The sequence below is a fragment of the Oncorhynchus nerka genome, linkage group LG7, assembly GCF_034236695.1.
Source record: "Oncorhynchus nerka isolate Pitt River linkage group LG7, Oner_Uvic_2.0, whole genome shotgun sequence".
Taxonomy (NCBI): Eukaryota; Metazoa; Chordata; class Actinopteri; order Salmoniformes; family Salmonidae; genus Oncorhynchus; species Oncorhynchus nerka.
In genome coordinates, this window is record NC_088402.1 from 49,645,900 (window position 1) to 49,663,580 (window position 17,681).

Genomic DNA, 17,681 nt, shown 5'->3' on the forward strand with positions numbered 1-17,681 from the left:
GGGCTCTATGGTCCCTCTAACCACTCTGACAACAATGCAAATGCAATCAAAAATAACATTAAACACTTATCATCAAAACAGTAGGTCTATCACACTTTTAAAACTCAACTCACTGTGATGATCAAATTGAAGAGCGAGGTTCAACACCAGCTTGAAACAGTGTAAAACATGGTTGTGTATGTTTCAAAGCCTAATATAACGAAATGGACAGCGCTTTCTAAGGTGACGATTAATTCAAATAACCCGTACACATATTAGAGCTTATGCATAGGCTTATGAGCCCAAGCCAATATAACGGAATTAAAATTATTATTTTGCTATTACACAATAGATGTCCTACTGCACATTACGCATGGCAGAAAAACATAAAACAAAACTGATTTTAGCCTTTGAGTGTGGACTGTATTATTATGCATACTGGATGCTGGTTACCTTATCCTACACTCAAAAATGCAGATCCATGAGTGGGAGAGAATGAATAGGCCTAGGCGATGTTGTTTCATTGGTTGTGCTGGGTGTCTTACAGTTAACTTACCATTACAAAATTGGATTTTGAAAAGCCTAGTAACAGGGATTTAAAATCTATATATTTAAATGTTTTCTATTTCATTAATTGGGTGACCTTAAGCAATACAGAAGATTTCCCTACCATGTGTTTCCATCTCCTCCGCTCCCTCCTTTTATTTCTTTCTCAAGTGCAAAGACGTGCTGTCAACAGTTTTAGTGAAATATGTTTTGTTGTGAAAACATGTTACTATCGATGTTCCTGAACAGATTTCACTTGGTTTCCCAAATTAAGTTACTGGATAGCTGCAGGAACAAGTTTGGAGAGCTCATGGCATACAGTTTGGGGCAGAATATCACCTGTCGGGCAGCGAGAGCATGCTCCTCAGTGTTTGATGCATGGAGTGAAATAAGTGTTCTTGTATTTATTTCTCAGCTGCTCATATGGACCGGCGGGAATATGTGCGGCCTCCATTCGCTATTTGAGTGCATACAGATTACATGTATTTTTGCCCTTGTTCCTGTCCATTTGATAATGGGCCATTCTAAATCAAATGTCCATACTAGTAAAGACTAGATTAAATTGAGAGTAGTCTGATGGGTGAAAATATAATCACTTGATGAGAGAACATCTGTGCAGCCTGAGGCAAGGAACAGTGCAATATTTTTTTTGCTGCTTTCTTAAATCATCAATGTTGCATCATGCAGACCCATATGTTTTGATTTCTGACATTCTGTGTTCATCAAACTGTTTCAAATAATCACATTTACGCTCAACAGTGCCTTCGGTAAGTATAAAGACCCCTAGACCTTTTCCACATTTTGTTAGGTTACAGCCTTGTTCGAGGCAGTCATTGTAAATAAGAAATTGTTCTTAACTGACGTGCCTAGTTAAATTTATGTAAATATTTAGTTTTTTCCCCCTGAATCTACAGTGGGGCAAAAAAGTATTTAGTCAGCCACCAATTGTGCAAGTTCTCCCACTTAAAAAGATGAGAGAAGCCTGTAATTTTCATCATAGGTACACTTCAACTATGACAGACAAAATGAGGAAAAAAAATCCAGAAAATCACATTGTAGGATTTTTATTTGCAAATTATAGTGGAAATTAAGTATTTGGTCACCTACAAACAAACAAGATTTATGGCCAAGACCAAAGAGCTGTCAAAGGACACCAGAAACAAAATTGTAGACCTGCACCAGGCTGGGAAGACTGAATCTGCAATAGGTAAGCAGCTTGGTTTGAAGAAATCAACTGTGGGAGCAATTATTAGAAAATGGAAGACATACAAGACCACTGATAATCTCCCTCGATCTGGGGCTCCACGCAAGATCTCACCCCGTTGGGTCAAAATGATCACAAGAACTGTGAGCAAAAATCCCAGAACCACACGGGGGGACCTAGTGAATGACCTGCAGAGAGCTGGGACCAAAGTAACAAAGCCTACCATCAGTAAGACACTACGACGCCAGGGACTCAAATCCTGCAATGCCAGACGTGTCCCCCTGCTTAAGCCAGTACATGTCCAGGCCCGTCTGAAGTTTGCTAGAGAGCATTTGGATGGTCCAGAAGAAGATTTGGAGAAATGTCATATGGTCAGATGAAGCCAAAATATACATTTTTGGTAAAAACTCAACTCGTTGTGTTTGGAGGACAAAGAATGCCGAGTTGAATCCAAATAACACCATACCTACTGTGAAGCATGGGGGTGGAAACATCATGCTTTGGAGCTGTTTTTCCGCAAAGGGACCAGGACGACTGATCAGTGTAAAGGAAAGAATGAATGGGGCCATGTATCGTGAGATTTTGAGTGAAAACCTCCTTCCATCAGCAAGGGCATTGAAAATGAAACATGGCTGGGTCTTTCAGCATGACAATGATCCCAAACACACCGCCCGGGCAACGAAGGAGTGGCTTCGTAAGAAGCATTTCAAGGTCCTGGAGTGGCCTAGCCAGTCTCCAGATCTCAACCCCATAGAAAATCTTTGGAGGGAGTTGAAAGTCCGTGTTGCCCAGCAACAGCCCCAAAACAAATCAAATCAAATCAAATTTTATTTGTCACATACACATGGTTAGCAGATGTTAATGCGAGTGTAGCGAAATGCTTGTGCTTCTAGTTCCGACAATGCAGTGATAACCAACAAGTAATCTAACTAACAATTCTAAAACTACTGTCTTATACACAGTGTAAGGGGATAAAGAATATGTACATAAGGATATATGAGTGAGTGATGGTACAGAGCAGCATACAGTAGATGGTATCGAGTACAGTATATACATATGAGATGAGTATGTAGACAAAGTAAACAAAGTGGCATAGTTAAAGTGGCTAGTGATACATGTATTACATAAGGATGCAGTCGATGATGTAGAGTACAGTATGCATATGAGATGAATAATGTAGGGTAAGTAACATTATATAAGGTAGCATTGTTTAAAGTGGCTAGTGATATATTTACATCATTTCCCATCAATTCCCATTATTAAAGTGGCTGGAGTTGGGTCAGTGTCAATGACAGAGTGTTGGCAGCAGCCACTCAATGGTGGCTGTTTAACAGTCTGATAGCCTTGAGATAGAAGCTGTTTTTCAGTCTCTCAGTCCCAGCTTTGATGCACCTGTACTGACCTCGCCTTCTGGATGATAGCGGGGTGAACAGGCAGTGGTTCGGGTGGTTGATGTCCTTGATGATCTTTATGGCCTTCCTGTAACATCGGGTGGTGTAGGTGTCCTGGAGGGCAGGTAGTTTGCCCCGGTGATGCGTTGTGCAGACCTCACTACCCTCTGGAGAGCCTTACGGTTGAGGGCGGAGCAGTTGCCGTACCAGGCGGTGATACAGCCCGCCAGGATGCTCTCGATTGTGCATCTGTAGAAGTTCGTGAGTGCTTTTGGTGACAAGCCGAATTTCTTCAGCCTCCTGAGGTTGAAGAGGCGCTGCTGCGCCTTCTTCACGACGCTGTCAGTGTGAGTGGACCAATTCAGTTTGTCTGTGATGTGTATGCCGAGGAACTTAAAACTTGCTACCCTCTCCACTACTGTTCCATCGATGTGGATAGGGGGTGTTCCCTCTGCTGTTTCCTGAAGTCCACAATCATCTCCTTAGTTTTGTTGACGTTGAGTGTGAGGTTATTTTCCTGACACCACACTCCGAGGGCCCTCACCTCCTCCCTGTAGGCCGTCTCGTCGTTGTTGGTAATCAAGCCTACCACTGTTGTGTCGTCCGCAAACTTGATGATTGAGTTGGAGGCGTGCGTGGCCACGCAGTCGTGGGTGAACAGGGAGTACAGGAGAGGGCTCAGAACGCACCCTTGTGGGGCCCCGTGTTGAGGATCAGCGGGGAGGAGATGTTGTTGCCTACCCTCACCACCTGGGGGCGGCCCGTCAGGAAGTCCAGTACCCAGTTGCACAGGGCGGGGTCGAGACCCAGGGTCTCGAGCTTGATGACGAGCTTGGAGGGTACTATGGTGTTGAATGCCGAGCTGTAGTCGATGAACAGCATTCTCACATAGGTATTCCTCTTGTCCAGGTGGGTTAGGGCAGTGTGCAGTGTGGTTGAGATTGCATCGTCTGTGGACCTATTTGGGCGGTAAGCAAATTGGAGTGGGTCTAGGGTGTCAGGTAGGGTGGAGGTGATATGGTCCTTGACTAGTCTCTCAAAGCACTTCATGATGACGGAAGTGAGTGCTACGGGGCGGTAGTCGTTTAGCTCAGTTACCTTAGCTTTCTTGGGAACAGGAACAATGGTGGCCCTCTTGAAGCATGTGGGAACAGCAGACTGGTATAGGGATTGATTGAATATGTCCGTAAACACACCGGCCAGCTGGTCTGCGCATGCTCTGAGGGCGCGGCTGGGGATGCCGTCTGGGCCTGCAGCCTTGCGAGGGTTAAACATCACTGCTCTAGAGGAGATCTGCGTGGAGGAATGGGCCAAAATACCAGCAACGGTGTGTGAAAACCTTGTGAAGACTTGCAGAAAATGTTTGACCTCTGTCATTGCCAACAAAGGGTATATAACAAAGTATTGAGAAACTTTTGTTATTGACCAAATACTTATTTTCCACCATAATTTGCAAATAAATTCATTAAAAATTCAATTAAAAATTTCTGGATTTTGTTTTCCTCATTTTGTCTGTCATAGTTGAAGTGGACCAATGATGAAAATTACAGGCCTCATCTTTTTAAGTGGGAGAACTTGCACAATTGGTGGCTGACTAAATACTTTTTTGCCCACTGTATATACAATACCCCATAATGACAAAACAAAAACTGTTTGTTTTTTAGACATTTTTGCCAATGTATTAAAAATAAAATATATATTTTTTCACCTTTTTATTTCACCATTTAGGCTAGTTGAGAACAAGTTCTCATTTACAACTGCGACCGTGCCAAGATAAAGCACCGCAGTTCGACACATACAACAACAGTTACACATGGAATAAATAAACAAACATACGTGCATACAGTCAATAATACAGTAGAAAAAATAAAAATCTATATACAGTGAGTGCAAATGAGGTAAGGCAATAAATAGGCCTTGGTGGCAAAGTAATTAGAATATAGCAATTAGACACTGGAATGGTAGATGTGTAGAAGATTAATGTGCAAGTAGTGTTACTAGGGTGCAAAGGAGCAAGATAAATAAATAGTATGGGGATGAGGTAGTTGGATGGGCTGTTTACAGATGGGCTATGTGCAGTGATCTGTGAGCTGCTCTGACAGCTGGTGCTTAAAGCTAGTGAGGGAGATATGGGTCTCCAGCTTCAGTGATTTTTGCAGTTCATTCCAGTCATTGGCAGCAGAGAACTGGAAGGAAAGGCTGCCAAAGGAAGAATTGGCTTTGGGGGTGACCAGTGAGATATATACCTGCTGGAGCACGTGCTGCGGGTGGGTGCTGCAATGGTGACCAGTGAGCTGAGATAAGGCGGGGCTTTACCTAGCAGAGACTTGTAGATGACTTGGAGCCAGTGGGTTTGGCGACGAGTATGAAGCGAGGGCCAACCAACGAGAGCGTACAGGTCGCAGTGGTGCGTAATATATGGGGCTTTGGTGACAAAACAGATGGCAGTGTGAGACTGCACCCAATTTGTTGAGTAGAGTGTTGGAGGCTATTTTACAGATGACATCGCTGAAGTCGAGGATCGGTAGGATGGTCAGTTTTACAAGGGTATGTTTAGCAGCATGAAGGATGCTTTGTTGCGAAATAGGAAGCAGAGTCTAGATTTAATTTTGGATTGGAGATGCTTAATGTGAGTCTGGAAGGAGAGTTTACAGTCTAGCCAGACACCTAGGTATTTGTAGTTGTCCATGTATTCTAAGTTAGAACCGTCTAGGGTAGTGATGGTGGATGGGCGGGCAGGGTGCGGGCAGTGATCGGTTGAAGAGCATGCATTTAGTTTTACTTGCATTTTAGAGCAATTGGAGGCCACGGAAGGAGAGTTGTATGGCATTGACGCTCGTCTGGAGGTTAGTTAAGTGTCCAAAGAAGGGCCAGAAGTATACAGAATGGTGTTGTCTGCGTAGAGGTGGATCAGAGAATCACCAGCAGCGAGAGCAACATCATTGATATATACAGAGAAGACTCGGCCCGAGAATTGAACCCTGTGGCACTGCCATAGACTGCAAGAGGTCCGGACAACATGCCTTCTGATTTGACACACTGAGCTCTATCAGAGAAGTAGTTGGTGAACCAGGCGAGGCAATCATTTGAGAAACCAAGGCGGTTGAGTCTGCCAATAAGAATATGGGGATTGATAGAGTTGAAAGCCTTAGCCAGGTCGATGAATACGGCTGCACAGTAATGTCTCTTATCGATGGCGTTTATGATATCGTTTAGGACCTTGAGCGTGGCTGAGGTGCATCCATGACCAGCTCTGAAACCAGATTGCATGGCGGAGAAGGTACGATGTGATTGGAAATGGTTGGTAATCTGTTTGTTGACTTGGCTTTCGAAGACCTTAGAAAGGCAGGGTAGGATAGATGTATGTAGCAATTTGGGTCTAGTGTCTCCCCCTTTGAATAGGGGGATGACCGCGGCAGCTTTCCAATCTATGGGAATCTCAGACGATACGAAAGAGAGGTTGAGCAGGCTAGTAATAGGGGTTGCAACAATTTCGGGAGATCATTTTAATGAGTGGGAGTTCTATCTTGTCGGAAAATGTTATAGTTAGGGATGGAAATTTCAGGGTTTTTGGGGGTCTTCCTGAGCCAGGATTCAGACACGGCTAGCACATCCGGGTTGGCAGAGTGTGCTAGGGCATTGAATAAAACAAACTTAGGGGAGAGGCTTCGAATGTTAACATGCACGAAACCAAGGATTTTATGGTTACAGAAGTCAGCAAATCATAGCGCCTGGGGAATGGGATTGGAGCTAGGTACTGCAGTGCCTGGATTAACCTCCACATCACCAGAGGAGCAGTAGGATAAGGGTACGGCTAAAGGCTAAAATAACTGGTTGTCTAGTACATTCAGAATAGAGAGTAAATGGAGCAATTTTCTGGGCACGGTAGAATAGATTCAAGGCATAATGTACAGACAAAGGTATGGTAGGATGTGAATACAGTGGGGGTAAACCTGTGCATAGAGTGATGATGAAAGAGCTATTGTCCCTACAAATATCATTTAAACCAGGTGATATCACCGCATGTGTGGGAGGTGGAACTAAAGTGTTAAATAAGTCGTATTGAGCAGGGCTAGAGGCTCTACAGTGAAATAAGGCAATAAATACTAACCAAAACAGCAATGGACAAGGCATATTGACGTTAGCGAGAGGCATGTGAAGCAGAGTGATCATAGGAGTCCAGTGAGTGGCTTCAGGCAGCTTGCGGGCCGGGGCTAGCAAGCTAACAGAAGGGCCTTGGAGGGACGTCGCGACGGAAGAATGTCTGTTGTGGCCCCCTCGTGCTATTACATCGGCATGCCAATTGGCAGAATATGCATAGTGGCCAAAGAATTTGTTCGGTGGGCCTCTTAATTAAGCTAACAGGCCGATGTGCTCTGGACAGCTAGCAGGCCGCGGCTAGCATGCTAGTGGATGGGATTTCAGGGGACGAAGCGACGGCGGAGCCAGTTGAGAAAAACCCCACCGGGCGAATCACGTCGGTGGTCCAGTCGTGATGAGTTGGCGGGGGTCCAAGCCAGTTATCAAAAAGAGGTATAGTAGTGGCTGATGGACCTCTTTAGCTAGCCGGGAGATGGGCCAGGCAAGGCTAGCGCCAGGCTAATTGGTTCTTCTTTGGGACAGTGACGTTAGCCAGGAGTGGCCACTCGAATAGCAGCTAGTTAGCTGTGATGATCCAGGTGAAGGAAAAAAAAGGTTCAGAGCTTGCAGTAGGAATTCGGAGATATGGAGAAAAGTTTGTCAGATTTGCTCTGGTTTGAGTCACACTGTGCAGACTGGCGAGAGTTGTCCGTGCTAGAGGTGGCTGATGACCCCTAGCAATGGCTAGCTGACTACTATCTAGTAGCTAGTTAGCTGGCTAGCTTCTGTTGGGGTTCCGGTTCAGGCAACGGATCAAGCTGGGCTCCGTATGTTGGGTATCGTGGCCAAAGAATTTGTCCGATGGGCCTCTTACAGTCTGATGTACTTTAGACAGCTAGCAGGCCGTGGCTAACTAGTAGCCAGTTAGCTGGTAGCTTTTGAGTTGATGAGTTCTTAAGTATAAAAATAGCAGATCTGTACCACATTGGGTGAGGCGGTTGCAGGACAAAAATATTCAGTCCGTAGATAGAAAGTGATATTAAAATTTTAAATATATACGGGAAAAAAAGGAAAAACAATGTTTACAGGGGACAGGAAGGGACAAGACAAAAACACACGTCCGACTGATACGCCATCTTGGAATATTTTTGAACTATTCAAACCCTTTACTCAGTACTATTTTGAAGAACCTTTGGCAGCGATTACAGCCTTGAGTCGTCTTCGGAAAGACGTAACAAGCTTGGCACACCTGTATTTGGGGAGTTTCTCCTATGCTTCTCTGCAGATCCTCAAGGTCTGTCAGGTTGGATGGGGAGTGTTGCTGCACAGCTATTTTCAGGTCTCTCCAGAGATGTTTAAAAGGGTTCAAGTCCAGGCTCTGGCTGGGCCGCTCTAGAACGTTCAGAGACTTCTCCCGAAGCCACTACTGCATTGTCTTGGCTGTGTGCTTAGGGTTTTTGTCCTGTTGGAAGGTGAACCTTCACCCCAGTCTGAGGTCCTGAGCACTCTAGAGCAAGTTTTCATCAAGGATCTCTTTTTACTTTGCTCCATTTATCTTTGTCTCGATCCTGACTAGTTTCCCAGTCCCTGCAGCTGAAAAACATCCACACAGCATGATTCTACCACCACCATGCTTCACGGTAGGGATGGTGTCATTGTTTTTCCAGACATAATGCTTGCATTCAGGCCAAAGAGTACAATCTTGCTTTCATCAGACCAATCTTGTTTCTCATGGTCTGAGTCCTTTAGGTGCCTTTTGTCAAATTCCAAGCGGGCAGTCGTGCCTTTTACTGCCAGACCAAGGCCCTTCTCCCCCGGTTTCTTAGTTTGGCCGGGCCGCCAGCTCCAGGACGAGTCTTGGTGTTTCCGAACTTCTTCCATTTAAGAATGATGGAGGCCACTGTGTTCTTGGGTACCTTCAATGCTGCAGAAATGTTTTGGTACCCTTCCTCAGATCTGTGTCTTGACACAATCCTGTCTCGGAGCTCTACGGATAATTCCTTCGACCTCATGGTTTGGTTTTTGCTCTGAAATGCACTGTCCACTGTGGGACCTTTTTTATATTGAATTTACCACAGGTGGACTTCAATCAAGTTGTAGAAACATTCCATGCTCAGTGGAAACAGGATTTACCTGAGCTCAATTTTGAGTCTCGTAGCAAAGGGTCTGAATACTTATGTAAATAAGTTTTTTTTTTTTTTTATCTGCAAAAATGTCTGAACTTGTCTTCGTTTTGTCATTATGGGATATTGTGTGTAGATTTGATTTAATACCTTTTAGAATAAGGCTGTAACGTAACAAAGTGTAAAAAGTCAAAGGGTCTGAATACTTTCTGAAGGCACTGCATTCACAAACTTAAGGATATTTTCCCATTACTATTTTATTCAGTTAAGTTCAATTATATTCTTCTAACTATAAAGTCATATAATGGCACGGGACTTATAAGCATATCTTGTCTGCTAAATGTCTGCTAACGAACATACAGTAGGCCAACTCATATTCTGTTCTTCTGAAATACATTTTCTTACCATAATGTTAATTTAGATCTGACTAAAATAAATAATGGATTTATTGATGGTGTTCATAGACTTATTATACTTCTTTTTAACGGTGCGCATCAGTGTTTTGTATGCCGGCTATTACTTGCCTTTTTGTAAATAGTCCTCGTTCTCTGTGAAGCTTGTTATCAAAATTATTGCTTCAAAAAAGTGTTACTATACTGCTGCGTGGACATTTCATCTTTAAAGAGTGAGTAAGGAAAAACAGAGAGATGAACCCTCACACATTCTGTTGCAGGAGACAGGTTTCTACTTTGTGGCATTTTTACTCTAGCACCGTGACTTGTACAGTATTCTGTGCCGTTATTCCGCGGACCTCTAAATCTGTTTTTACTTTCTTTCTGTCAACCCAGCAGACAGCTCAGACCTTGAGGATGACATAATCCTGTCCCTGAATGAGTGAGGAGTTGTCTGGGACCGAGAAACTAGGACAACATGTCCGGACATCTAGTGAGAGCTCTCCCGTGGGTGAACACTCATTAACAACTGAGACAAGACGGTAAGGTACAGTTGGGGAGAAAGAAGGATGGGATTTGGGAAATGAACTGCGAAAGCCGACAGCACTGCGAGTTTGGAATATTGTCCCAATGCCCACCTACCGCCCAGGAGCAATAGTGGGAGAAGCTGATTGGAGAGTCCGAAGTAGAGGGTCAGAAGAAAGTTCCGCCTTTCAAAAAGTTTCCACGGAATGGTATTCCTGAAGAAAAAAAAACCTGAAGATTTGTTTATGATATAGTTTTATATTACACAGTTTGCTTGATGAGTGGGGGAAAAAACTGGTACACACAACAAAGACTGACTCTTTTAAAATGTTGATTTCATTAAAGCTCTTTTCAAAGTTTTTCCCCCTTATGGACTATTGGTCATTTTCTAGAATGCTGAATGACCACCGTCATGTGTAGACTGTTTTAGATTGGGAAACTGAAGGAAACCACATCTCTCTGTGGATTGATAAGGCAGAGTGTTCGCTGACTCAAGCTTTCTGTACTGCATCAGCTCCTATGTGGTCTGCTAAAGACTAAGGTGCTGCTTGAGGCCGCCACTGTAAAAACAAACACCCACACAGAGAGCTGATAATCTGTGGAGCTAAACCAGCCATATCCTCAGGTTCATCTCCACTGCACCACCTACAATACAAACGTAACTAACGACCAAGACACCACACACAATAGTGCCATCAATGACCAACACCACTGGGTTTCACTGTGTAATCATAAAGGATTAAACATGGTGCTCTTTAAAAATGCTGAATGCTGGCAATTTAGGAACTGTACTCACATTAGTGAGTGTAAAACCGTGGACTCTACAAATATTGTCAGCACGTGATTGATGTAGGTGTATGTCTACATAACGAGGCCTTAAATGATGCCTGACATTTTAATTTTTTTACACCGTGTATGAATTTGGCTTAGATTTACATTTTGAGTGTTTGATATCAACATTGGATTTATGCTGTCTACACACAGGAAATGTTATATTGTAAGACAGAAAGCAAACTTTACCTTACATTTTGGGTTAACATCTTTTGGGGGGTTCATTAGTGGACATTGCTTGGTATTCAGTTGTTATTTCCCTACAACCTGTTTTATTTTATATATATATATATTATAACAACACTTAGGATTTGTTTGGTTCCTCTCATGGAACACCCCTGACAGAAGTGCATTGGATGATGTTTTAGTTGCTGACTGTCAATAATGCAGAGACACTGGGTGCACATGTTTTGCATTAAGGGATGTCCGGGTGGGTGAATTTGGCACTTGATTGGCGATTTAGGAGCCTGGTGGAAAACACAGAATCCCACCCTCAAAACTGCCGGTGAGGCCGGTTATAGGGATAGCGTTGAAAACAAAACAATGAAAATCGTTCCCCCGGTTATGCAAAACAAGCGCACTGTATTTTGGCTGAGGTGTGTTTTGTTTGGATTATGGTTTTGACCTTGAACTTTGTTGGGTGGAAGGGAGGGTGGTTTTAGAAGCTATTCCTGGTAAGTATTAAATTGTGCACAGCTGTATTATTCAGTTGCTGCTACTTTTTAACGAGACAGTCAATATTCAAATGTAGGATGGTCTCGCATGTATTGCCAACATATCATGATTTTTCTTCCCGAATCATGATCTTTTCCTAGTTTTGATTTCATTATTTTCCTTCTGCCTCTCTTCATTTCTTTGTTAGAGGCGCTCTTATAACGAGCCATAAGAAACATGTTCTGTACAGTAATGTATCTAAAAGTATTTTTGCTCCCATTTAATTTAAAGATTGAGTGCTGTCATCTTTAGGCCTAAATTAGAATACCCTGACATTAAGAGATTAACGCCCTGGTGTGAACATATATGACCTGCATCATGCACCCAAAAGCTATAATTCAGTTGCTGTGATGGAAGAGTTCACTCATCTCTAACCTACGTAGGAGCCAGGGGTTCACGACCAGAACATAAACGTATAGAATATACCTCAGAAATGTACTATAGATTTAGTCATTTGCCGTTCCCAATTTAAGCCTATTTTATGGATATTATAATACACACATTTGTTTCGAAACTTCACTATTTATTGTACACTATATGCTCTGTCTACAGACATGGGCTATTTGCTATATAATCAGCTAATTCAGTAGTGTGCTGTTGCATCACCATTGGTTACCATATGTTAAATTGGATTATGTAATGTTCTTAGATAATTATAGAATGGGATCATAACATTCTAAAAACAACCTTGTTTTGATTAAAAGTTATTTAAAAATGTGTGCGTGTATGAGGTATTGGTCTGTATGAGCATGCTAGAGTAGTGCATGGGAGATGTCTGTGTTGTGCTGAAAACAGGCATGATCTTGTCTAAGATAGGAATACATTTATTTTTTTCTCTCTGTGGGTGATGTTGCAAGCGGAGGCTATCTTGTCTGTGTGAATATAGTAGTTGGGATGGAGGACTGATTCTGTGTCTGCCCATAATAAAGTAGCTTATAGTGTCTGTCTGTTATGTTTGAGCAGAGAATTGTGTGTGTGTGTGTGTAAGAGAGGGAGACCGAATAGATTTTATCTGCGTATGTCTTGTTTGCACGTGTGTATGACAGGGGGAAAAAACACTCCCTCAGCCAATCTTATTAGGGCAAACGGTACTAAACGACTGTGTACAATAACATCTAAAACGTCTTTCAATCAAAGCGTTCATTAGATGTCTTCTATGTATCAACTTCAATGAAAGTAGAGCCAGAAAATCACACTGTATAGTTTGGTTAATGTTTTAAAGTTCATTTAAATTTTAAAATGTTCTTGTGCCCCTGTTACAGGTTCTAAAATACCATGTTTGCTTTTCCCAGATGGTGCAGAATGTACTTCGCTACTCTACCATACTATTTTCTCTCACTGGCTGTCACTAACCAATTATGTTAAACATTTTATTTATTTTTTATTTTATTTCACCTTTATTTAACCAGGTAGGCAAGTTGAGAACAAGTTCTCATTTACAATTGCGACCTGGCCAAGATAAAGCAAAGCAGTTCGACAGATACAACGACACAGAGTTACACATGGAGTAAAACAAACATACAGTCAATAATACAGTATAAACAAGTCTATATACAATGTGAGCAAATGAGGTGAGAAGGGAGGTAAAGGCAAAAAAGGCCATGGTGGCAAAGTAAATACAATATAGTAAGTAAAACACTGGAATGGTAGTTTTGCAATGGAAGAATGTGCAAAGTAGAAATAAAAATAATGGGGTGCAAAGGAGCAAAATAAATTAATTAAATACAGTTGGGAAAGAGGTAGTTGTTTGGGCTAAATTATAGGTGGGCTATGTACAGGTGCAGTAATCTGTGAGCTACTCTGACAGTTGGTGCTTGAAGCTAGTGAGGGACATAAGTGTTTCCAGTTTCAGAGATTTTTGTAGTTCGTTCCAGTCATTGGCAGCAGAGAACTGGAAGGAGAGGCGGCCAAAGAAAGAATTGGTTTTGGGGGTGACTAGAGAGATATACCTGCTGGAGCATGTGCTACAGGTGGGAGATGCTATGGTGACCAGCGAGCTGAGATAAGGGGGGACTTTACCTAGCAGGGTCTTGTAGATGACATGGAGCCAGTGGGTTTGGCGACGAGTATGAAGCGAGGGCCAGCCAACGAGAGCGTACAGGTCGCAATGGTGGGTAGTATATGGGGCTTTGGTGACAAAACGGATTGCACTGTGTTAGACTGCATCCAATTTGTTTAGTAGGGTATTTGAGGCTATTTTGTAAATGACATCGCCAAAGTCGAGGATTTGTAGGATGGTCAGTTTTACAAGGGTATGTTTGGCAGCATGAGTGAAGGATGCTTTGTTGCGAAATAGGAAGCCAATTCTAGATTTAAATTTGGATTGGAGATGTTTGATATGGGTCTGGAAGGAGAGTTTACAGTCTAACCAGACACCTAAGTATTTGTAGTTGTCCACGTATTCTAAGTCAGAGCCGTCCAGAGTAGTGATGTTGGATAGGCGGGTAGGTGCAGGTAGCGATCGGTTGAAGAGCATGCATTTAGTTTACCTTGTATTTAAGAGCAATTGGAGGCCACGGAAGGAGAGTTGTATGGCATTGAAGCTTGCCTGGAGGGTTGTTAACAGTGTCCAAAGAAGGGCCGGAAGTATACAGAATGGTGTCGTCTGCGTAGAGGTGGATCAGAGACTCACCGGCAGCAAGAGCGACCTCATTGATGTATACAGAGAAGAGAGTCGGTCCAAGAATTGAACCCTGTGGCACCCCCATAGAGACTGCCAGAGGTCCGGACAGCAGACCCTCCGATTTGACACACTGAACTCTATCAGAGAAGTAGTTGGTGAACCAGGCGAGGCAATCATTTGAGAAACCAAGGCTCTCGAGTCTGCCGATGAGGATGTGGTGATTGACAGAGTCGGAACCGTTGGCCAGATCAATAAATACGGCTGCACAGTAATGTTTCTTATCGATGGCGGTTAAGATATCGTTTAGGACCTTGAGCGTGGCTGAGGTGCACCCATGACCAGCTCTGAAACCAGATCGCATAGCAGAGAAGGTATGGTGAGATTCGAAATGGTCGGTAATCTGTTTGTTGACTTGGCTTTCGAAGACCTTAGAAAGGCATGGTAGGATAGATATAGGTCTGTAGCAGTTTGGGTCAAGAGTGTCCCCCCCTTAGAAGAGGGGGATGACGGCAGCTGCTTTCCAATCTTTGGGAATCTCAGACGACACGAAAGAGAGGTTGAACAGGCTATTAATAAGGGTGGCAACAATTTCGGCAGATAATTTTAGAAAGAAAGGGTCCAGATTGTCTAGCCCGTCCAGATTTTTATAACATAACGTAATTATATTGCGTTGACATCAGTTCTTATTTTTGTCAGTAGGAATAGGAATCAAATGTCAAGCTAGATCAGGGATCATCAACTAGATCATCAACTAGATTCAGCCACGGTCTGGTTTTATTTTCTTTAGCTGAGTCAATATTTGCGGTGTTGACCCTTCTTTTTCAAGACCTCTGCAATCCACCCTGGCATGCTTTCAATTAACTTCTGGGCCACATCCTGACTGATGGCAGCCCATTCTTGCATAATCAATGCTTGGAGTTTGTCATAATTTGTGGGGTTTTGTTTGTCCACCCGCCTCTTGAGGATTGACCAGAAGTTCTCAATGGGATAAAGGTCTGGGGAGTTTCCTGGCCATGGACCCAAAATATCAATGTTTTGTTCCCCGAGCCACTTAGTTATCACTTTTGCCTTATGGCAAGGTGCTCCATCATGCTGGAAAAGGCATTGTTCGTCACCAAACTGTTCCTGAATGGTTGGGAGAAGTTGCTCTCGGAGGATGTGTTGGTACCATTCTTTATTCATGGCTGTGTTCTTAGGCAAAATTGTGAGTGAGCCCACTCCCTTGGCTGAGAAGCAACCCCACACATGAATGGTCTCAGGATGCTTTAATGTTGGCATGACACAGGACTGATGGTAGCGCTCACCTTGTCTTCTCCAGACAAGCTTTTTTCCAGATGCCCCAAACAATCAGAAAGGGGATTCATCAGAGAAAATGACTTTACCCCAGTCCTCAGCAGTCCAATCTCTGTACCTTTTGCAGAATATCAGTCTGTCCCTGATGTTTTTCCTGGAGATAAGTGGCTTCTTTACTGCCCTTCTTGACACCAGGCCATCTTTCAAAAGTCTTCACCTCACTGTGCGTGCAGAGGCACTCACACCTGCCTGCTGCCATTCCTGAGCAAGCTCTGTCCTGGTGGTGCCCCGATCCCGCAGCTGAATCAACTTTAGGAGACGGTCCTGGCGCTTGCTGAACTTTCTTGGGCGCCCTGAAGCTGCCTTCACAACAATTGAACCACTCTCCGTGAAGTTCTTGATGATCCGATAAATGGTTGATTTAGGTGCAATCTTACTGGCAGCAATATCCTTGCCTGTGAAGCCCTTTTTGCGCAAAGCAATGATGACGGCACGTGTTTCCTTGCAGGTATGCATGGTTGACAGAGGAAGAACAATGATTCCAAGCACCACCCTCCTTTTGAAGCTTCCTGTCTGTTAATCGAACTCAATCAGTATGCCAGTGATCTCCAGCCTTGTCCTCGTCAACTCTCACACCTGTGTTAATGAGAGAATCACTGACATGATGTCTGCTGGTCCTTTTGTGGCGGGGCTGAAATACAGTGGAAATTGTTTTTTGGGGATTCAGTTAATTTGCATGGCAAAGAGGGACTTTGCAATTAATTGCAATTCATCTGATCACTCTTCATAATATTCTGGAGTATATGCATATTGCCATCATACAAACGGAGGAAGCAGACTTGGTGAAAATTAATATTTGTGTCATTCTCAACTTTTGGCCAGGACTGTACACATCAAACATTCTGAGACTCAATCATCGGATCATTGTATTTTTCATAAATCTTTATTTATGTACAGTAAAGTTATTTCACCTGGAATATATTTGTTCTCCCTGTACAGAATGACATTCTGCATATCATGCTCTGACCCAGGGCGGCAGGAGGATGATGTTATACTCCAGGTAGCTGTGCTGGTTTTCAAGGCAAAAATATTAGATTGTGTTTCCCAAAATATATTTTCACGAGGACTTTAATGGGTTTCAGTACTGGCAGGAAGACTGCATTCTTTGAGCCCTCTGCCGTTCTGAATGCAGTAAGCTGACTGGATTCAAGAACCCACTGATATGTTTGCTGATATGATTACGTTGTACAGTAATTGTAGAAGACAGAACTAGTCAGGTACAATATTTAAATTCATATAATTTCATATTCATATTTTCCATTCATTATTTCACACATACAGTGCATTTGTAAAGTATTCAGACCTTTTGACTTTTTCCACATTTTGTTAGGTTACAGCCTTATTCTAAAATGGATTAAAGCGCTTTTTCCCCTTATCGATCTACACACAATACCCCTTAGTAACAAAGAAAAAAAACATTTACATAAGTTTTCAGACCCTTTTACTCACGTTTGATTGATGTATGTTGATTGATAGACTATAAGATTAAGTTCACCTTTTTCCATTTCTGATTGATTAATATGCATTAAACATAGGCCCCCTCTTGTACTCCCTGTTCACATATGACTGCGTGACCATGCACACCTCCAACTCAATCAAGTTTGCAGACGACACAACAGTAGTGGACTTGATTACCAACAACGACAAGACGGCCTACAGGGAGGAGATGAGGGCAATCGAAGTGTGGTGTCAGCAAAATAACCTCTCACTCAACGTCAACAAAACAAAGGAGATGAGAGTGGACTTCAGGAAACAGCTGAGGGAGCACCCCCCTATCCACATCAACGGGACAGCAGTGGAGAAGGTGGAATGCGCAACAGCGCCTCTTCAACCTCAGGAGACTAAAGAAATTTGCCTTGTCACCTAAAACCCTGAACTTTGACATATGCCCAATTGAGAACATCCTGTCGGGCTGCATCA

At 43.1% G+C, this 17,681-nt stretch overlaps 2 protein-coding genes across 2 annotated transcripts in view; both read left to right on the plus strand.

Moving 5' to 3' along the window:
• The window catches only part of LOC115131829 (DDB1- and CUL4-associated factor 1-like), a 31,404-nt gene extending 18,676 nt beyond the window's left edge, over positions 1 to 12,728 (plus strand). The window contains 1 exon segment of the mRNA XM_029663841.2: positions 10,112 to 12,728. Coding sequence (XP_029519701.2) covers positions 10,112 to 10,161 — 50 coding nt within the window. The 3' untranslated portion in view covers positions 10,162 to 12,728.
• Positions 12,729 to 17,337: 4,609 nt separating this feature from the next.
• The window catches only part of LOC115131828 (dedicator of cytokinesis protein 3-like), a 60,608-nt gene continuing 60,264 nt past the window's right edge, over positions 17,338 to 17,681 (plus strand). The window contains 1 exon segment of the mRNA XM_065021073.1: positions 17,338 to 17,442. Within this exon segment, the coding sequence (XP_064877145.1) occupies positions 17,338 to 17,442 (105 nt within the window).